Source organism: Mus pahari, chromosome 8 (genome assembly GCF_900095145.1).
Source record: "Mus pahari chromosome 8, PAHARI_EIJ_v1.1, whole genome shotgun sequence".
Lineage (NCBI taxonomy): Eukaryota > Metazoa > Chordata > Mammalia > Rodentia > Muridae > Mus > Mus pahari.
Genome location: NC_034597.1, coordinates 18,167,697 through 18,189,838, shown reverse-complemented (window position 1 = coordinate 18,189,838; position 22,142 = coordinate 18,167,697). Strand labels below are relative to the sequence as shown.

The following is a 22,142-nucleotide window of genomic DNA, read 5'->3' as shown; positions in this document are numbered from 1 at the left end:
ACTCACTCTGTAGACCAGGCTGGCCTCGAACTCAGAAATCCGCCTGCCTCTGCCTCCCGAGTGCTGGGATTAAAGGCATGCGCCACCATGCCCGGCCACTTCCATGTCTTTAAAAAGGATCTTTATTTTGTTTTGAGAGGAAAATCGTGTGTTGCTCAGGATAGCTTGAGAGATCCCCCTGCCTCAGCCTCCAGAATAGTTGCAACTGTTCTCCTTATCCAGCATCTTCCAGCTCCCATTGTTGTACTCGGAGAGTTTTTCCCATAAATAGGGCTGCGATTAATGCTTCTGTGTATATATTTTTATCTCAGTTTATCAAGAAAATAATCGAATAAGAATAACCAAGAATATGAAAAACTCTGAAGCTCCTAATGTGCTTTTATTTATTTATTTTTTTAATTAGATCTTTCAGTCCTAATCAAGGTGACCCATTGGACTGAGGATGTAGATCAGTGGTAGAACCCCGGCCTAGCAGTTACGTAGATGGGATTGCTAGGACTGTAACTCCTCCAGTCCCAACACAGTGGCTTACTACTTGGTGAGGAAAGAAGTTTAGAGCTTGGAAGACATGGAAGATCCTGAATTGTACTTACCTTTTTAAGATTCTTTTGTTACTGTTGGGGCTTGAATTCAGCTATATGGCTGGCTTGTTTGCTTGTTTGTTGGAGACAGGGTTTCTCTGTGTATCCCTGGCTATCCTGGAACTCTTTCTGTAGACCAGTGTGACTTAGAACTTGGAGATCTCCCTACCTCGAATGAATGCTAGGATTAAAGGCATGCACCACCACTGCGTGGTTCTCTGGTTCTTTTGTTGTTGTTGTTCATTAATTTATTTATTCACTTAATGTCCTGATTGCAGCATTTCCCCACCCCCACCCCCTTCTCCTTCTAGTCTCTCCTTCACAGACCCCCTCCTCCCAATACCCCCTTCTCTTCTCCTCAGAGAAGGGGAAGTTCCCCCATGGGTACTAACCTGCCCTGGCACATCAAGTCTCAGCAGGACTAAGCCCATCCTCTCTTTCTGAGGTCTGACAAAGCAGTCCAGCTAGGGGAGGGGGATCCAAAGACAGGCAACAGAGTAAGAGGTAGCCCTCCTGTCAGTTGTTAGGGGACCCACATGAAGACCAAGCTGCACATCTGCTACAAAAGTAGGGGACCTAGGTCCAGTCCCTGAATGGTCTTTGGTTGGTGCTTCGGTCTCTGTGAGCCCCTATGGGCCCAGGTTAGTTGACTCTGTAGATCTTCTGTGTTATTTTGTGGAGTCCTTGACCTAGTCCCCATTCTTCCACAACAATCCCTGAACTCTGCCCAGTGTTTGATCAAGAGACAGTTATGTTAAACTCCTGTCTGCAGACATAACAGAGTATCATTAATAGTGTCAGGGGTTGTCTCACCCTCAAGGGATGGGTCTCAAATTAAGTCAGTCGTTGGTTGGCTATTCCCTCATTCTCTGTTCCATCTATATTCCTGAATATTTTTTTTGTATATTTTTGGGTCAGAGATTTTGTGGGTGAGTTGGTATCCCCCTGCCTCTACTGCAAGTCTCACCTGGCTACAGTCTCTATATCCCCAGCTGCTAAGAGTTTCAGTTAGAGTCACCCATTTTTTTTTTAAAGTTTTTTTCCCCCCACAATAATGTTTGCACAGTCTAAACCTAACTAATCTAACATAAGGGTATTTAAAGTTATATACTCCAAACACACCAGTCTGGCAAAATATCTGAAGGAGAAAAAAAATTAAGCTTCTACTAGGACATGCCTTGTCTGTATTGTTTTGAAAATAGGAATCACAGTGAATCTTGATAATTAATTAACAGTGAATCTTATTAATATATTAAATATTATTATTACCTTTTTTTTGCCCCGGAGCCATGGCTTTCCTGGAACTTGCTCTGTGGACCAAGTTGGCTTTGTACCCAGAAGTCCACTTGCCTCTAGATGTCTCTTGAGTGCTGGGATTAGCAACATGCACCACCACACTTGGCTTTCCTCCCCCTTTTTTAATGTTTTAAAATAGCACTTGGGAGAGAGGGAGTAGGAGAGTGAAGAAGAGTTTGTTACATCTGGCTACCAAGAGGCTGAGGCAAGATGCTACGAGGGAAAGCAAGTCTTGGAGAAGTAGAGTACAGAGACTCTGGACTTCATATGTCACAGAAGGTCTTGTTCCATACTCCACACACCTAATTGCTTAAGTTACTCCTTTGAATAAGTTAGTGAATAAAAATATAAAGTCTGTCTAAGCTTGTAGTGGCTTACATCTGTAGTCTTAGCATCTCAGAGGCTGAAGCAGAAGGATCACCATGAGGTTGAGGCCAGCTTGACCCTAATCCCCCCACCCCCACCCCTCAGACATGGTTTCTTTGTGTAGCCCTGGCTGTCCTAGAACTCACTGTAGACCAGACTGACCTCAAACTCAGAAATCCATCTGCCTCTGCCTCCCAAGTGCTGGGATCAAAGGTGTGCGCCACCACCGCCCGGCAACCCTATCTTAAAATGAACAAACTATATGTGTGTGTTGGAGTTGGGGGAGATAAGAGTCATCCTTTGGATTTTGAGCTTCAATTGTTCTCTGCTTTTTTTTTTTTTTTTTTTTTAATATGGCCTTCATGCATTGCTCCTGCTTTTAGGTTTAATTGCAGCATACATTTGTTGCATCAAATCTCCAACCCAAATAAGCCCAGGCAAAGAAAACACAACTCAATTAATATGAATATAAACTGCGCACCTAGACTGGGCAGATCTACCACTACACTACTCCATTCCCTAGCTATGAGATCCCTTATAACTTGCGGTTTCTCCAGGCCATGTACTTCTGTTCCATCTTCCTTCCTCCTCCTCCTCTTCCTCCTCTTTTTCTTCTTCTTTCTCCTCCTTTTCTGTCCTCTCTTTCCCCTCTCCTCCTCCACCAAACTTTTCAGCTCCACCTTCCCTTCCACTGCCCAGTCACCGGCTCCAACCTTTATTTTACAAGTTAGGTGGGGAGAAGGTTCACAAGAAGTGACCTGTGTGATTCACTCCTCACCTGCAGCCCCCTCCTGCCCAAGCAGAATTAGCATCAAACTACAAATAGCACCCTGACTATCCACAACACACCTTTGCTATCCTTGCTTGTACTACTACTTTGTTTTGTTTTTTGAGGCAGTGTTTCTGTGTAGCCCTGGCTATCCTAGAACTCACTTGTAGACCAGGCTGGCCCCAAACTCACAGAGATCCTCCTGCCTCTGCCACCCAAGTGCTGGGATGAAGGGTGTGTGCAACCCTCTTTCTTTAATGAAATGAAACAGAATATACCCTTTGAGTTCTTGACATTGCTACCAAAAGAGTTTAAATAGATGAAAAGTCAGAATTACTAGAGTTCTAGTATTTTACTGCTTTTAGAAAAAAATGTTTCACCAGTTGATTTATATACTAATTTATGTAATTTTTTTTTTTTTTACAGACAAGGTCTTTACTGGGTGTATTTGAAGAAGATGCTACTGCTATTTCAAATTATATGAACCAATTGTATCAAGCTATGCATCGGATTTATGATGCACAGGTAAGAACTAAAGGCTAACAATACTGCTTAAAAGAGAATCTCTCAGCACTTGAGGGCAGAGGTAGTGTCTTCTTGATTTATTGCTACACACCTTACTTCTTCTTAGGCCCAGAGTAGTATCTGTTGAAAGGATGAATGAACACTTAAGTATATTATGGAACTTTTCTGTTAGATTTGTACTAAAAATGACAAGATTGAAGCATCTGTCTCATCTCTTCAAACATAAGAGCTTTATTATTATTAATTTTAATGTATATGAGTAGCTGTAGCTGTTTTTAAACACACCAGAAGAAGGAATCAGATCCCATTACAGATGGTTGTGAGAACTGAGCTCAGGACCTCTGGAGAGCAGTAATTGCTCTTAACTGCTGAGCCATCTCTCCAGCCCAAGAGATTACTTATTGGAACTCACTGATAGTGAGTTGACTGAAAACCTCATACTATTCTATTTTCCTTAATCATGCTTTTAACTTTAAGGAACCCCTGTTTTTGTTGTTTGAGTAAAGGATTTCAAAGTAGTAAACCTCTAGTGAATAGAAGGCTATGATTAATTTTTCTTGCAGAATAGACACAAAATTTGAGCCTGTGTTTGTATAATTTATCAGCTTTAACAGCAGACTGTGTTCTATTGATGTACTTTATTTGGAATTAGTTAAGTGTATCAATTTTGTTTTTCTTCTATTCCTACCTATTGTTATGATAGTTGTTTTTATCCTCCATTGTGATAGGTCTTATAAGACTTTATTCTAGCCAAGATGTTCAGTTAATAAATGAAGCATTATTTTATTATATTATGACTGATAAAAACCCTGAATTAATCAAAATACCTTTCATCTGACTTTGTTGCTTATGTTCTCTGTTAAACACATTGTGATGTTATTGAATGCTCATGTTCTCTAGATTGAAGAATAATCATTCATTCATATAGACTGCAAATTTCGTTGACAAAAAAGTACTGTTCACTTCTAGCTTTAAATATATTTAATATTTAGTTTTCATTAGCAGAGACCCTCAAAACAAAAATCAGGTAAAAAACACATATCTGAAGCTGGTTATGGTGGTATAATAAATGAAGGTGGCCTAGATAGCATCAAATAAAATATTTTCTCAATCTGTAATATTGTGCTAATTTGAATCCTGATCTTTTTCCTTAGAATGAACTGAGTGCAGCAACACACCTGACTTCGAAACTTTTGAAAGAATATGAAAAACAGGTACAGATACTACCAGTGTTTTAAAGCATGATTTAACATATGTAACCACACAGTGTATGTGTAGCTAAACTTTCATCCAGATTTTTTTATCTTAGTGTTTTAGAGGAAGGATCTCAGCATGGAGCCTAGGCTGTTCTCATGCTCAGGAGAGTGCTGGCGCGCCAGGCACTCACCACTGTGCAAGGCCTCTCAGCACTTCCTGAGGTTACAAAGTATGCCACTGAAATTTCACTAAGTCCTTGTTGTTAGTGACTTAATGTTAGAACAAAAGTTGTCATCTGCTTTTCCAGATTTCTCCTTTTTTTTTTTTTTTTAAAAAAATTATGTTTTGAGACAAGGTTTCTGTGTGTAGCCCTGGGTGTTCTGGAACTCACTCTATAGACCAACCAGGCTGGGCTCAAATTCAGAAATCCTGCCTGCCTCTGCCTCCTGAGTGCAGGGATTAAAGGCTGGCACCACTACTACCTGCCAGATTTCTCCTTGTTTACTAACAAAGTCTCTTAGCTTTGTTCAACTAATGCTGTTAGTTGTTGGTGGAACCTAAGCTTATAAAGCTAAATATTTGAACTTCTTTTATTAAGAACATTCCAGTATATCATGTTCGTTGATTACAGATATTTTAAACAGTGTTTATTAATTATGAAGATTATTTTATTAAAAGGGTATTTTTGGAGAATGTTAAAAAACAAGTTTCTAAAGTTATTTGGAAGTATAAATTGTTTACTCAGAAAAAAACAGAGCATTGAACATTTATCTCATCTGTATTTCTCACTTGTTAGCGTTTTCCTTTGGGGGGTGACGATGAAGTTATGAGCTCTACTTTGCAGCAGTTTTCCAAGGTCATAGATGAGGTAAGTTTTGATCTTGTTTGAATAGGTGGTTTTATAACTAATGTATACAAGTTATTCAGCTTTCTACTAGAAACTATAAAACTTTTTATTACATTTTATTTATTGTGTATATGTCTATGTTTATGTGAATGTGTTATACATGTATGTGAGAGTGTGTGTATGTGTGTGCATGTGTGAGTTTATTCTCATATACATACCTTTGTCATACATGGGATCCAATGCAGGGCCTCACATGTACTAGATAAGTCCTCTACCACTGAGCTATAACCTAGCCTCACTTTTTCTAATATCTTAATAACTCATTATAGCAGAATATTATCATAGGCTATCAGTATAAGTAATGATACTGGGTCAGATATATAGCTTAATGGTAGAGTACTTGACTATCCTGTGTGAATAATGGGGTCTGACCCCTATCAAATGCTTATAGGAAATGGAATATTTTCTGCTTTTTAAATGGATTTAACATTCACAGTGCTGTACAACCATCATAGTTATTTAGGTCAAGAACATTTTTATCACCTTAGAAGAAGTCTTTTTTCCCTTTTATCTATCACATTCCCTGGATCTATCCAAGTTCTTGGCAATGATTACATTTTGCTTTTTGTCTTTATAGATTTGCCTCTTTGGCTATTTTATATAAATTAATCTATGTAATTTGAGGTGTGTCTTCTTTCATTTTGAATATGTTTACAGTGCCAGTTTTGTTGTTGAATTAAAATTTCATTGTATTCATTTTGCTTATCCACTTGTGGGAGTTCTGTTGTTTTTACCTTTTAGTTATGACCATTCAGATACATATACATCAACATAAAAGTTTAGCAATATAAAAGTTTAATCTTTTAAACACTGGCTTTTAGTTCTTTCCTGGTATATACTCAGGAGTGGGTTTGCTTGTTTTTATAATAATTTTATGTTTAACTTTTTGTGGAATCACCAGATTTTTTTGTGTGATCTGTGAGCAGTATAGGAGAGTTCTGTTTTTTTCTTTATCTTTGCTAGCAAGTATTTCATTTTTAAAATGATAACTATTTAATGGAAGTGAAGTGGCATCTCATTGTCATTTTGACTTGCAGCTTTTGGATACCTAATACGATATTGAGCTTTTTTTTCATGTGATCATCAGCCATTTTGTAGTCTTTGAGGAAGTATCTGTTCAGACCCTTTGCCCATTCCTAAGTTGGGCTATTTGTTGTTTATTATTAAGTTGTATGAGTTTGTTACCTAGATGCGGGTTTCTTCTGAGATGTTGTTGGCAAATGCTTTCTCATTCTGTTTGCCATCTTTCTTTATCTTCTGATGCACAATTTTATTTTAATAGAGGTCATTTGACAGTTTATTTTGTTGTTTGTGTTTTTGGTGTTATGTCTGAGAAATTGTTGTCAAATAAAGGATCATCCTAAGTTTTCTTTTAAAAGTTTTAGTCTGGGCATGGTGGCACACACCTTTAATCCCAGACTCAGGAGGCAGAGGCCTCTGAGATTGAGGCCAGCCTGGTCTACATAGTGAGTCCTGGGACTATTAGGACTATGTAGAAAGACTGTGTCACAAAACAAAACAAAAATGAAACAAAATTTTAGCCATATAATATTTTGTATTATGCTATATAGTTTTGAGTTTCCATATATAAGATATATCAGGCTATATACATTTAGCCTTTTAAAAGACTAGATTCTGATTTCTATAACATTGGTAAATAGCTATGTATAGACATTTATCAGTTGTGTCATCTTTTAGTTATTTGGTCTTTTTGCTCTTTCTTTTTTTACTAGCTTAGTTCTTGTCATGCAGTACTTTCAACTCAACTTGCTGATGCCATGATGTTCCCCATTTCCCAGTTTAAAGAAAGAGATCTGAAAGGTATTGAAGCCAACCTTATGTTTATTTTATCAACTATCAGTGCTGGTGCAGTCCATTTTATTTCATATTTAAACCAGTTCTGACCACAACATACCACTTTTACTTTAAGCAGGTACTAAACACTTAGGAAAGTGCTTGATAGATACTGAACTAGTTCCTAACAAATAATGATGTCCTTTCCTCTAAGCGGATATGGGTTCACACTATGACAGTATTTCATAATTAGAGAGTGAAGTGCTGTGGGAGCTCAAAGGAAGTGATCAGAATGACTTCACCAAAGACATGACATGAGGATTGAACAATGCAGAGAAATAAGTTAAGAGAAAGCAGTTCTTCTGTTAGGGAGGATAGACTGCACAAAGGTGTAGGCTGTAGAAAAATATCACTTGTTTTGAGAATAATTCAAAATCTAGGCTGGAGAGATGGCTCAGTGGTTAAGAACACTGACTGCTCTTCCAGAGGTCCTGAGTTCAATCCCCAGCAACCACATGGTGGCTCACAATCATCTGTAATGGAGATCCCTCTTCTGATGTGCCTGAGGACAGTGATGATATACTCACATACATAAAATACATTAATCTTAAAAAAAAAAATCCAGTGCTGGATGTGCTGAAGCAAGGCAAGAGATGAATGTAAAAGTAGATGAGATGAAACTAAAGCGTGGTAAAGATGTTGGACGTGAGTATATGAGCAAAAGAAGCCAGTGGATTCTGAGGATAGAGAGACTTGGTCCTTTTGTTTTCAGAGGTCAGACTAGAATGGATTTGGTACCTAGAACACTAAGAAGTTGTGAGAATCCAGTGAGGGAATAAAGAAAGATGATAGTGGCACAGAGTAGAGGTTCCTATCCAGATAGGCTGGGGGAGCTGGGCATGGGCTCCTCTAATACCTGTAACACCTGTACTAGTTAGTGGATGTGTTAATTGTTAGGTACTTTTGTCCCTTAAGGTGAGCAAATGACTGTTTTATAGATCTGGTTCTTTTTATAATTTATAAACTCAAAGTAGATAGAAAAAAAGTCAAGCAAATTAAAGACAAATATCTTTTAGAGGTGGAGCTAATTGAAATAGTTTTTAAGACTGGCTAGTTTCAAGGTAGAACAAGAATTCTCTAAGGAGACTGAATGGCATACTCTTTTTTACACAATATTTAAAATTATTACTCATATATAAAAATGGATTAATATGTTAGATTCTAGTATTGTCAGTATTTACATATCTTAGCATTTAAAGTACATTTTAATATTTGTTTTGCCTCAGAATTGTTATAAGTAGATTTTCTGGTAGTGTATTGCTAATTATTTTAAATGCAGATTAGCTGAAACAGTAACTTTTTCACCTCAAATACAGTAATATGAATTCTTAAGTTTTAGTTGTGATTTAAGTGGTACAATTTGCCTTATAAATAGATTAAAATATTTCATAAATATGCTAAACTGAAATTATTTTTGAACTTTTTCAGAAATATTGACACTAAAAGAGGTATTTCAAATTGCTAGTAATGGTAAGCTCTGGTTATGTTATACATGGTTTTTGTGTAATAATTTTTAAAAATTAGCTTAATTAAATGGTTAAGATAACATTATGCAAATCAATGGTAATGCTGTGCATATAGTTTTTAAAAATTGTTTTATTATATTAAATGTTAAATTAGTTTTATAATTTACTATCTTCATAATGCCTAAATAAGTTAAAAATATTTTACTTATTTTCTAAATATTCCAATGTTCTTTTATCCTTTTTCTTTTCCTTTCATCTTTTCTTCTTCTGTGTCAGGTCTTGAAACCAGGGCCTTGTGCATGCTAGGCAAGTGCTCTACCACTGAGATAGATCCTTAGCCTCAGCCTTGTTTTTTCCTTCTATTCTTTTTTTAAAAGAGTTTTGGCGCACGCTTTTAATCCCAGCATTTGGGAGGCAGAGGCAGGTGGATTTCTGAGTTTGAGGCCAGCCTGGTCTACAAAGTGAGTTCCAGGACACCCAGGGCTACACAGAGAAACCCTGTCTTGAAAAACCAAAAAAAAAAAAAAAATTTTTTTTTTCCTTTAATCTCAGAACATGGAAGGCAGAAGCAAGTACATCTCTAAGAGTTTAAAGCCAACCTGGTCTACAGGGCAAGTTCCAGGACAGAGAAACCCTGTCTTAAAAAACCAAAAAGAAATTTTTTCCACTTCTCTTTTTATTTTTCTCTCTCATACAATACATCCTTACTGTACCCTCCCCTCCCCCTACCTCCCAGTTCTTCCACTACCACCCCTCTTTCCCAGATCTACCACTCCTCCATTTCCCTCCAGAGATGAGCAGGCACTTTTAATAGATTATAGTTTCTTTGTAAGTTAGTATTTTCTATCAGTTTGTACATAGTTACATAATTAAGGGAAACTAGGTTATGGGGAGAATTTGAACATAGTGATCATGTAGTAGAGAATTCTTACCTAGCTCTAGGATAGATGTAGTCTTGCCAAGTACTGTTGTACTGTTAGTAATACTCATTTCTGTTTTCCAGATCATGATGCCGCAATTAATAGGTATAGCCGGTTGTCAAAAAAGAGAGAAAATGACAAGGTATGTGTATATCCTCTTAAAAACCTTTTTAAAGTATTTTTAATATAGATAGATGTTTTGCCTGAATGTGTATCAGTGTACTGTGTATGTTAAGTATCAGGGGAGGCAAGAAGAGGGAGTCAGATCTCCTGGAACTGGAGTTACAGATGACTGTGAGCCAACTTATTATGTAGGTGCTAGGAGTTGAACCTGAATTCTCTGAAAGAGCTGTGAGTATGCTTAACTGCTGAGCTATTATTGTTCTAGCCTCTACACATTCTTTCAATATCAAAGTTAATGACCATTTCATTAGGTGATTTAGTTTTTCCTATTTAAAAATAGAGCCAACAAATCATTGTGGTTTTACTCTCATATTTTTTCATAGATGTTTAAATAATTTCTGGTAATTAGTTTCTTTAAACAAAATGCTTTTCTTTTTCCAGTAGTTGATAGTATAATTAAGCATAACTTTTAAAAGTATCCTGATTCCCAGTATATAAAACTGTTTTTGTTTTGTATTTTGATAATACTGCTTATGTTCTGTTATAGTCCGACCACATGTGTGTTCAGAAATACCATGTGCAATAAACACATATGTAGTAACAATGAATGAAAAAAGAGGGCATGAACTGCAAAGAGAGCAGGATAGGTATATCGGAAGGCTTAGGGGAGGAGGAGGAGAAATGCTGCAATTATAATCTCAAATAGAAAAAAAATACACAAAAGAGAATAATTCAGTTTTGTATTTAGTTATATGAAAGTATGAATATGAGTGTTTAAATAGGTATTCATGGTAGTTTGAGTAAGGAAAAGATAACCTTAATTCTGTAACACTGTGTTGGAAACTTATTAAAAATCATGGTTAAAACAGATAAAAGTGAGTCACATACATACTTCAGTTAATGTCACACATGGAACTCAATGAAATTCTGTTATAAGTCTTTCTCTATTTAAAGGGAACATTTATGTCTTGATATTTCTTCAAATAATGGAACCCAGAAATACTATATAATGTTTGAGGATTAATATGTTTAAAGATTAAAGAAGAGAATATTTACAAGTTCTGGGAGATTCAAGTCTTGATATACAGCTTATACTAATGCTTGCAAATGAAGTGATCTCTGTGCAGGACTTGGTATTTGCAGCCATGGTCATAGCTGCTGGTAGACACAGTGACTACTTATGAAATTGACAACTGAGTAGGATTTGCTGTGCAGCAGCCACTGTGGCAACAAAGGAAATGATTCTCACAGTGATCATTCCTCCAGCCTGCTTTCCGTTTCTAATTTTAGTTCACAAGTAACCAATAAACATACACAGTTTGAGATTTACATTAGTCATTTTACCTTGGAGAGGTACTTAAGGATCTAGGTTATAAAATTTGGCATATTTTATATTGCTTTTGGCTATTCCAAGTATTTTAAAAAGCATTCTTTTTTTTTTAATTAGAAAAATTATTGAGCATCTATTTATTAAGCAGTACATTGGATGCCTTAGGGAACAATGTGACTAGGTATCACTCTTGCTCTCATGTTCATTGCAGGTTTAGTGTGAATGTGTTCCAGTGTACAAGGAGGAGGAGACTGTGCAGTAACATGAGTTAAATGCACTAATAGAGATTTTGCTAAAAAGAGTACAGATAGAGCCTTATTGGTGAGTTGGAAAAGTTTGTACTTTAGGAGGTGACCCATGTGTTGACGATAAGTAGACAACACTTTGGGGATTGAAAAGGACTTTCCTTAGGGATAAAGAAAGCCTCAAACTGAACAACAAAAATCCCCCACACCAGAACAGTCTCTCTGCAGAAGCATGCTTCTGGAGTTTGGAGACTATGAAGGCTTAGAGTACTGGCTTTGGAGTAAGATTTGGGGGACATATCTGAGGCTTGCTCTTTCTTTATTTGAAGTGATGTACTAGTTTCTTGGTTTCATGCCTTTATTCTCTGTGCAAAACAAGAACCCACAAAGCAATAGTTGTGACAATGAAATTAGTGAATGTAGAGCAGCAGTTTAAGCAAGTTTCACTAAATTCTATCACTATATGATGGGAGGAAATGATTCCCTCTCAGTGGATGGGTTTGAAAGAGGTGGCAGAAATAACAAAGTAGTTGGGGGCTGGATGGTGTGGCTCTCATGTGTGATCCTAGCACTTGGGGGGCAAAAGAAGGAGGATCACTGAAACTTTGAGGCCACACTGGAGTGCGAGGCTAACCTGGCGTACAGAATGAGATACTGTCTTAAAATAGACTAACAATCCCCTTTGTTAAAGTCTTACAAGGAATAGTTTGGAGCCAAATTGCTGTATTTACAGCCTTGAAATTTTTGTTAGAAAGTGAATAGTCATAAAGGATTCCAAATGAGTAAGTAATATCATACAGTTATGTTGTATAGCTAAAGCAGCAATAAAAATGTGAAAGGGATAGTACTAAAGAGATTCCAGTGGAAAATAAGAGACTTATTTGCATAGTCATGATGAAGATTGTTATTCAGAGGCAAGAAAGAATAGTTTGGTGAATTTTTCTTTATCTCTCACTAGGACCTTGTGAACTATAGGCAAGCACTGAGACTCACATCCTAGCCCTGCTTTGAAAGAGAGAAATCCTATAATAGGAAGTGAAATCCAAATTGACATTTCCTAGAGAGAAGAAAGAGACAATAAGGGAGGACAGCTGTTTTAAGGGAGAAGCCATTTTCAATTTTGTGCATTTCCAGTGCATATAAACACTTGTACTTTTGTATAAAAGAACCCATCCTTCCTCTGGTACTTGGAACAGGGAGTGCCAGGGAGGAGATAAAAATTTACACCACCAAATCACTGGTGCATTGGATAGTGTCAAAACTTGATAGGTATTCAAAGGAAAGAAGGCAAAGAGCCTAATACATACTGTAAATGGCTGTAATACAGTAATACATACTGTAAATGGCTCTGTAAATGCTCAACAAAAATTTGTTTGAGTGAAATAACTCAGGAGAGCATATGTATTTTAAGTGTGAGTCCAGAAAAATAAACAGATATAAAAAAAGAGTGGTAAGGAGAAAACCAAGAGGAGAAAATTTGTGGTACGAGCTGATTCAGATCAGACATTACTGGCTAAATAATAATCCATATGGTGGACTCTCTATCCTGTTTAGTACACATGTTTACATTTACAGTTGCATGCAGATATGTGTTTTGGTTGGTATACAGAAGAATGAGTTTACCTTGTGTGTTAATGGACTTCCACTAGAGTAGGAAACAGGAAGGCTATGTTCAGTAATTATTGAGAGTCCATTTTCCTTGGAAGACTCTTCTCACAGCTTCTACTGAAGAGAATTCAAAATTAAATAATACTTTACTCTTTTCATTCAAAGGTAAAATATGAAGTAACAGAGGATGTATATACTTCCAGGAAAAAACAACACCAGACCATGATGCATTATTTTTGTGCACTAAATACTCTTCAGTACAAGAAGAAAATAGCTTTGTTAGAACCTCTACTTGGATACATGCAGGCTCAGGTAAATATGGTTTGGATTATATCTGTCCTAAAAGCCTTGTATTAAGCTTGATTTTTGTTTTAACTACAAGGATATAACAAACTGTTGTCAGTAGATTTGTATTGTGGTTTTAAAAGTAATTTTAAAGACTCTCATGAGTGTCTTATTTTAAGAAGATTGGGCAAATGATTTTTCTTGCAAATGAAGATCTAAAATGTTTTAAATAAATGGAAATGCATTGTATTAAGATTTTCCCAGGGCTGGTGAGATGGCTCAGCAGATAAGAGCACTAACTGCTCTTCTGAAGGTCCTGAGTTCAANACCCAGCAACCGCATGGTGGCTCACAACCACCTGTAATGAGATCTGACACCCTCTTCCTGGTGTGTCTGAAGACAGTGTACTTATATATAATAAATAAATTTTGTTTGGTTTTGGTTTGGTTTGGTTTTTCGAGACAGGGTTTCTCTGTGTAGTCCTGGCTGTCCTGGAACTCACTCTGTAGACCAGACTGGCCTCGAACTCAGAAATCCGCCTGCCCCCCTGATTGCTGGGATTAAAGGAGTGCGCCACCACTGCCTGGCAATAAATCTTTAAAAAAAAAAAAAAAAAAAAAAGACTTTCCCCACTTTAGTTGAAGAGAGGGAGCAGAAAGCTAGGTGAATTTAATCGCTGGAGCTTCTTTTCATTTTAAGCCTGAGAAAGACTGGGCAAGTTTGAACCAGACGTGGTGGTGGACAGCTTTAATCTCAGCACTTGGGAGGCAGAGGCAGGTAGATATCGTGAGTTCAAGACCAGCCTGGTCTACAAAGAGAGTTAGTTCTAGGACAGCCAGAAAACTGTTTTGAAAAACAAACAAACAAACAAAGGAAAAAGAATGAGCAGTTTTGCATTTGTCCTATGTTCCTCGCATACTTCCTGAGTGAAAAATACTAGATGAGGGGTCTGGAGAGATGTGTCAGTGGTTAACTTCACTTCTAGCATCTCTCTGGTGGGGAATCTGACCTCTAAGGGCACTTGTCACATACATGAGGAACACCCATTTGCATAAAATAAAGTATTCAGATGCCCCAAACGGTACACATTAAGAAAGAGGCTAGAAAATTGAGTTTTGGGAAATATATTCCTTAAAAACCAAGATATTTGAATATCCTTTCAAATAAGCGTAAGAGTACTTATTTATTAACTAGTTATGGTAGCCTAAGGTCGGAAATATTTGAGGTCACCTTGGATTACAAGTAAGACTTTATGTCAAATAACAACAGCAGAGAGCCTAAAATATGTGAAAGGATGTATAGTGGAATTGAATTCTCCTTTCTTTAGTGGCTTTGTGTCTGGTAGATATCGTAAACTTCAACCTGTTATTAACAAATTCAACAACCCACTATCATTTGTATGTAATTCTATCCTAGAAATTGTTGATGTGATTTTCTCTAAATGTTTTTTGTGGGTATATTTGTGTTATACAACCTTTTGCTCTTCTTCCACCTCAGATAAGTTTCTTTAAGATGGGTTCTGAAAATCTCAATGGACAACTAGAAGAATTCTTAGCTAATATTGGAACAAGTGTACAGAAGTAAGTATTGTGTTTTCACTAAAATGAAATTATGTCAGTAAGTTAATAGCTAACTACCATAATTTAAATATTTAGAACTTAATTTCCTAACGGTTAGTTTTTCTGTTGTGGAGTGTATTTCTCAGCTTTATTGCTAAATTGGGAAATTTCTACTATCTTTTCTCTAGAATGTAGGCTCTGGCTTTCATAACATTGAAATTTGATGACAGTTTTAATGATAGAAAGCTAGCTTTCGTGTCTGAATGATATAAATACATAACAGTAATTATCCATAAGTAAATTTTTCTTTAAAATTTCATTTGTAAACATTGCTTGGAAAATTACTAAGCAAATCCTCTTTTCTACGCTCTAGTGTTTAGAGAGAGAAAGCAGTTCCAATCACCTTTGATGTGTGAGTAGCAGTGCTGTTAATCTGAGGCAAGGAGAAAGATGAAATTTAGGATTTTTCATTTTATTTTTTGCAGTGCTTGAACACAGGTCAGTGCTATACCACAGAGAAGTTTGAAAATTAATCTATAGTTGGGTATCTGGTTACTTTATTAGTGTTCAAATTTGTCATTGTTCCCAAAATAAAGTTTTAAAAATTGTTTAAAATGATTTTGTTACTTTCACCATCCTATAATTGCTTCTTTAAAAAATTAAATATTTGGGCAAATAGGATTGATAAGACATTATTTGTTAGTTGTGACTAGTAGTAACTAATCTGTTCTCTGTATTAGTGTTCGAAGAGAAATGGATGGTGATGTAGAGACCATGCAGCAGACAATAGAAGACTTGGAGGTAGCCAGTGACCCTTTATATCTGCCTGACCCAGATCCCACCAAGTTTCCCATCAATCGAAATTTAACCCGAAAAGCTGGATACCTAAATGCTAGGAAGTAAGAGAACTATTGTTATTTTCATATTACACCTTGTAATAGCAAATTAATATAATTTATAATTAATACTCTTTGCTGGATTTTTTTGGTTTTACTGAAGGTTGACACCTTTTGAAACATCCACTTTATGTATGTATTTATTTGTGTGTGTGTGTGTGTGTGTGTGTGTACATTTTTATTTTGTGTGTATACATGCTATAGCATAGTTTAGGAGTGGATGTGAGTGGACAGCTTGCTGGAGTTGGCCTCTCTTTCCCCCATGAGGGTGTTTGGGATAGAATTGAAATCACCAGGCTTAGCAGGAAGTGCCTTTAAACATTATGACATCCTGGCAACCCAAGGCAACATTTTAGTGGTGTGTGTTTATATAAGCTGTTGACACATGGAGGTACATGAAGAACTTTAAAAATCCTACCTTCATGTTTATTGAATTAATTTGAATTTATAAAAGGGATAGACTGATTTGAATCTAAGCCTATCATGTTACTAAATATTAATACTTAAATATGTGCTTATATCAAGTACACATTGAGTTTTCATTTGAAAATGTGCCATGCTTCCCCTTGCCCTCTTTTTATTCTCATCAATTTTCAGTGCTGGGTTGGAACTCAGACCCTTGATCATCCTAGGCACACACAGTCCCATCGAGTTAAATTCCTAGCCTTCACTTGATGATGTGATGGTGAAGTAGATTAACCCTAGAAGTAAAATGGAATTTCTTCCTTGAATACTGAGTGTAACTTGGATTTTTGATGTATCATTGTAACAGTTGAAACTTATTTTCTAGCCTTGTTTTTGAAACTACAAACATTCACACCAGGGAGTCAACATGCACAAAATCACTCAGAGTCTGAAAATGTCATACATCTTCTTGACATCTTGGTGCCTTTCTGCAAGTTGTTCTGTTTTCACATGCTGTGTCTTGTGTCTGCGAATGACAGATTATTGTTTAGGTGTCATTATTGAAATTTTCAATGTACTTTCTTTAGTAAAACAGGCTTGGTGTCATCTACCTGGGATAGACAGTTTTACTTCACGCAGGGTGGAAACTTAATGAGTCAAGCCCGTGGAGATGTGGCAGGAGGCCTAGCCATGGACATAGACAACTGTTCAGTGATGGCTGTGGACTGTGAAGACAGACGATACTGTTTTCAGATCACTTCTTTTGATGGAAAAAAGTTAGTATTTTTCTGCTGCTAAATAAGACATGCATTTTAAAATAAAATGCTTAATAATTCTTTTTATTTCATACAGACATTTAGAATTACTATGAATTAAGGTAATTTGCTTTCTAATTTAGTAGACATGAGTTCAAATTTTTTCTGACTTAAATGACTTTAAAAATTATATTTTTGATTTGTATTGCCTTTACATGTATCTGTGTGAGGGTGTTGGGTCCTCTGGAACTAGAGTTATGGACAGTTGTAAGCTGCCATGTGGGTTCTGGGAATTAAACCTACATTCTCCTAACCACTGAGCCATCTTTCCAGCCTGCTTTAATGATTTTTTTTAAGACTTTGAAGTTAACAAAACAACAAATGGTGCCGGGCGTGGTGGCGCACGCCTTTAATCCCAGCACTCGGGAGGCAGAGGCAGGCAGATTTCTGAGTTCAAGGCCAGCCTGGTCTACAGAGTGAGTTCCAGGACAGCCAGGGCTACACAGAGAAACCCTGTCTTGAAAAACCACCAAAAACAAAAAACAAAAAAAAAACCAACAAATGGTCCAAGCCTGAGACTTGATGTTTGAGAGTCGTCACTTCATAGAGCCAGGAAGACAGTGGAGTTAGATGCCAGAATGTGCTGTTACTTACTCCGTGTTCTTGGACAGGTTACTTACAAATCCTCTGAGCTCCATTTTTCTATATATCACATGTAGGCCGAGGAGTTGTACTGTCAATTATTGTGAGGAATAGAAATCTAACATACACAATGTGCCCATATGTGATGTGTAGATTCTAACAGTAGTCTTTTTTTGAAATGTTAATCCGTTATGTCTGATTAGGTTATTTTTAATCCATTATTTTTTATCATGCCCTTTAAAAAGTTCTATTACCTTTGTGTTAAATTATTTATAGCAATTTGTTTCCTTCTAGTTTGTTTGTTTGTTTGTTTGTTTTCAAGACAGAGTTTCTCTGTCCTGGAACTCACTCTGTAGACCAGGCTGGCCTCGAACTCAGAAATCTGCCTGCCTCTGCCTCCCAAGTGCTGGGATTCCTTCTAGTTTTTTTATTATTTTTATTTTTTTTTATTTTTATTTTTTTTTTAATTTTTTTGGTTTTTCGAGACAGGGTTTCTCTGTGTAGTCCTGGCTGTCCTGGAACTCACTCTGTAGACCAGGCTGGCCTTGAACTCAGAAATCCGCCTGCCTCTGCCTCCCAAGTGCTGGGATTAAAGGCGTGCGCCACCACCACCCGGCTTGTGACACATTTTTAGAAGTTGTCTAGTCTGGCCTTCAATGTGCCATTCTTTTTTACCTTAGCCTCCAAAGTCATTTAGCACTGTGTGTTACCTTTCCTGGTCTAAGTACATTTTTTGTGAATTACTGAAGGATATTTTACATACATAAAATAGATCTATATCCATTTTTTTTAAACCATTTTATAGGAGTGAAGAAATAGTTCAGCAGTTAAGAACAGTTGCTATTCTTACAGAGGATCCAGCCTTGGTTCTGAACACCCACCTCCAGTGGATCAAAACTCCCTGTAGCTCCAGCTACAGACAATCTGTCACCATTTTTTGGTCTCCAAGGGCACAGTGTGGTGCACAAAAACTCACCTACATAAAGTAAAATAAATATTTTTTTAAAAAGCCATTCTAATCTTTCAAGAACCATACAACATAGTTTAAATATTTTCCTAATGATAGCTATTTAAGTTAGTGGAGATTGATTTTGACCTTTGAACTTCCTTATTTATTATTTAGAAGAAGAAACTCCTGGGTTCTCTGAAAGTTATTTTTTTCTTCCGTCATATATATGTATCTTTCTTCATAAAAGATAGTTTTGCTGACTTACCTTAGCCACATGATTGTTTTCCTAGTCTTTCTACAGACATACAATGAATGTCAGTGCTGTGTATTAATTAAAGTTACTGTTTTCTGTTAGCACAATTAGCAGGTTGCTAACATGTTACTACTAGTATTTACATTCTTGTATTTTTAGTTTTTGCTAATGCTTGGCATGGTTTCCCATTTTTCCTGATAAGATAGAAAGTTAGTAAAATTAAGTATTTCTCTTAAAATACCACATTTCTGTGATGGTTCATATGTTAGAATTTTTATTTAAACTTTTTAAGGGAGAAACTATCAATAATGAAGTTAATATTTTCTGGTTAGATCACCAATAGAAATGCTAGTAAGTTGAAGTGCATTTTCTTCTTTTACGTTCTGTCTTTTGAGAGCTGGCGTTGCCATTTGCTTTGCATGTTGGGTTGTAGATAGCCACTTGGAGCGTAAGTCTGAAGTCCTGCTGCTGCTCCTGGTCTTCTTTCCCTGAAGTCTTTACATTACTTGTACTTGTGTTTGTTATTTAACTTTAAAGTTGAGGCTAAAACTTTTCATTTGTTTTCTTCCTAGATCTTCAATTTTGCAAGCGGAGAGTAAAAAAGACCATGAAGAGGTAGACTTTTTTTTATAAAGTTTTTTTTTTTTTTTTTTTTTTTTTTTTGAGACAGTGTCTATTTGTGTAGCCTTGGCTATTATGGAACTCACTCTGTAGACACAGCTGGAAATCTACCTGCTTCTGCCTACTGAGTGCTCGTAATAAAGTAAATTTCTTCAGCAACATTTAAAATTAGTCTTATTTTGTTTCTTTTCTATGGTTTTGTTTTATTTTTCTATTATAAATACGTAGTGTATTTATAATAGAATGTTTGGGGAAACCCTAGTTAATCTATTCTCAAGTAGCATTCTTAGTTTTCTAACAGATTTGTGTAGTTGGAGAAATCTTAGCACCATTTCAGTGCTGTCTTAAAGTGTTACATTTGGCAGTGACCGTCTGAGTGTCACCTTCTGGCAGGCATAGTATTGTGAGCTGGCAGTTTGTTTATTCTCCATTCTCACCGACCTTTGGGAGCTACTTAGTGCAGCTGGAACATGGAGGCGCAGAGGTACACGAGGAAGCAATGCAGGCTTAGAATAGGGGGAAAATGAAACACAGGAAAACAAAGATTTGGGAGTCTGTTCTTCCTCACAAGCCTTTCAGTTTTGGCTCCAGTGTTAGTCCTAGTACACTACATATGGAGGGTAAGGTGCTGTTAAGACTGATACTTTCAAAATGATTTTTAGAAATAAGCTTCATTTTAATTAGTATTATAGTTTTATTAGTAAAAGACAGAGTTGGAAAGTCTTAGAGACTTTCATGTATTTATTTCTCTTGGGAAAGAATAGTTTTGGTTTTGAGGACATAGATGTTTCTGCTCTCTGCATGGTTTACCAACAGAGTATTAGTTTTGTGAGGCCTGTCAGGCACTGGAATCCTCAAGAGTGAAGTAGAAGATGTGGAATAGTGTTTTCTATTTTGAAAAAGGAAGATATATAAGGTACATTCTCCAGAAAGAGTTTGTATTTTAATTTTTTACATAGGTATTATGGTAACTGAGCTCAGACTACCATGTTTGGTGGGAATTAAGGGAGGTAGTAATGTAAAAAGATAAATGTATGTTATTAAGTTATGATTTAACATGATTACTATTTATTTCATTGCGTAGATAACATTTATTTAACAGTAGTTCAGTCTGAAGATCTCTTACATGCATATGTTTATAGTGGGTCTCTTTGTTTTGTTTGTGGTACTGGGGATTGAATCCAGGGGCTCACATATTTTTTAAATAAAGTATGTGCTCTATCATTGCGTTACAGCCCCACTGCCAAGATGTTTTCTTATGAAAACTTTGTGCTGCTTCTAATGAAAATTCCATTTCAGTTTAATATATAATTGACTTCCTTAGTAGAGAGGCTCTATTGAAAAAAACATTGGGAATAATACTTAATTTTTTCCTTTTCAGTGGATCTGTACAATAAACAACATATCTAAACAAATATATTTGAGTGAAAATCCAGAGGTAATATTTTTATTTTGTTATCCAGAACTATCAATGAAATAATTTTGTGATTTATATAGCTTGTATTAATTGACTCATTTCTCAAGTTCTGTAACCTCAAGTATAAGAATCCATGTGATTCTGTTTGGGTAGCTACAGTGTACCATGATGTATTGTTTGTTACAGAACTGTTATTGCAGAATGTACTAAAATCAATTACTCAGCTGGTATTGACAATGAACTTCATGTTGAGTGTCATGGAGTAGGTAAAATTTAGGAAGAACTCCTTGGCCTCCTAGGAGTTACTATGGAAAGTCAAAAGTGGAAGCTGCATGACAGTTTTTGTATAACATGTTGTGATTAGAAGCACATGGTTAAAAAAACCATGAATGGTGATTACTTTCAGATTTACATTTTGAGAATGCTAGGATTAGTGAGGACTTTGTTTTAGAGAAAATTCTATAGAGATGATGGAGTCCTATGCTAAGATTTGTTTAAGGAAAACAGGAGACACTGCAGATAGTACAATAAAAACTAAAGCTCAGATACAGAAGTTACATGTGGATAGAACTAGCAGTGCAAATGCGAGTTTTTGGTGCAAAATAGAAAATTGAAGTGAGCACTCAGATCATGTGGAAATCTCGTTCAAATACACCTTATGATTTTGGTACATCTTTAATGATGCAGCCTGAACTCTCATTTTGCAAATTATTCTTTTTAGTAGCAAGGGTTTCAAACCTGGTAAACCTCAGCTTATAAACTTAAACATAGTTACAGTTCGAGCATGCAGGTAGAATCCAAGGGTACCAGTAGCTGAGAGAATGGAGGGAGTCTATTTTGTATTTGAGTTGGGAAAGGACTTGGCCCTAGACAGGAGCTGTCTAGACTCCTGTTATGACATGGGTTGGCTATGCTGTAAACCCAGGTACTTCTCAGAACCAGGTAGGGATTGATAGTTTTAGTTGAAAGTCTTAGTCCTAAGCTCCCCCACACCCCCAAGACAGGGTTCTTGGATCTGCCTGTCTGTACTCCTCCCAGCCCAGATAAATGGCATGTGCCACCGTCCTAGCTTAAGTTACTAGGATTTGATAGGGAGGTCTAGACTAGTTAGGAAAAGGTAAAGAAGAAAATGATAAAGGTGATTTCCAGGTTTTCAGAGACTTTCATTTAGAA

The 22,142-nt window shown here is 36.5% G+C and overlaps 1 protein-coding gene across 1 annotated transcript in view; it reads left to right on the top strand.

Moving 5' to 3' along the window:
* Appl1 (adaptor protein, phosphotyrosine interacting with PH domain and leucine zipper 1) overlaps positions 1 to 22,142 on the top strand; it is a 53,892-nt gene that overhangs the window by 3,030 nt on the left and 28,720 nt on the right. Inside the window, exons 2-13 of the mRNA XM_021203455.1 lie at positions 3,439 to 3,537; positions 4,692 to 4,751; positions 5,531 to 5,602; positions 7,375 to 7,462; positions 8,924 to 8,965; positions 9,965 to 10,023; positions 13,353 to 13,499; positions 14,970 to 15,052; positions 15,772 to 15,930; positions 16,920 to 17,108; positions 19,504 to 19,546; positions 20,934 to 20,990. Coding sequence (XP_021059114.1) covers positions 3,439 to 3,537; positions 4,692 to 4,751; positions 5,531 to 5,602; positions 7,375 to 7,462; positions 8,924 to 8,965; positions 9,965 to 10,023; positions 13,353 to 13,499; positions 14,970 to 15,052; positions 15,772 to 15,930; positions 16,920 to 17,108; positions 19,504 to 19,546; positions 20,934 to 20,990 — 1,098 coding nt within the window. The remainder of the gene's footprint in view (positions 1 to 3,438; positions 3,538 to 4,691; positions 4,752 to 5,530; positions 5,603 to 7,374; positions 7,463 to 8,923; positions 8,966 to 9,964; positions 10,024 to 13,352; positions 13,500 to 14,969; positions 15,053 to 15,771; positions 15,931 to 16,919; positions 17,109 to 19,503; positions 19,547 to 20,933; positions 20,991 to 22,142) is intronic.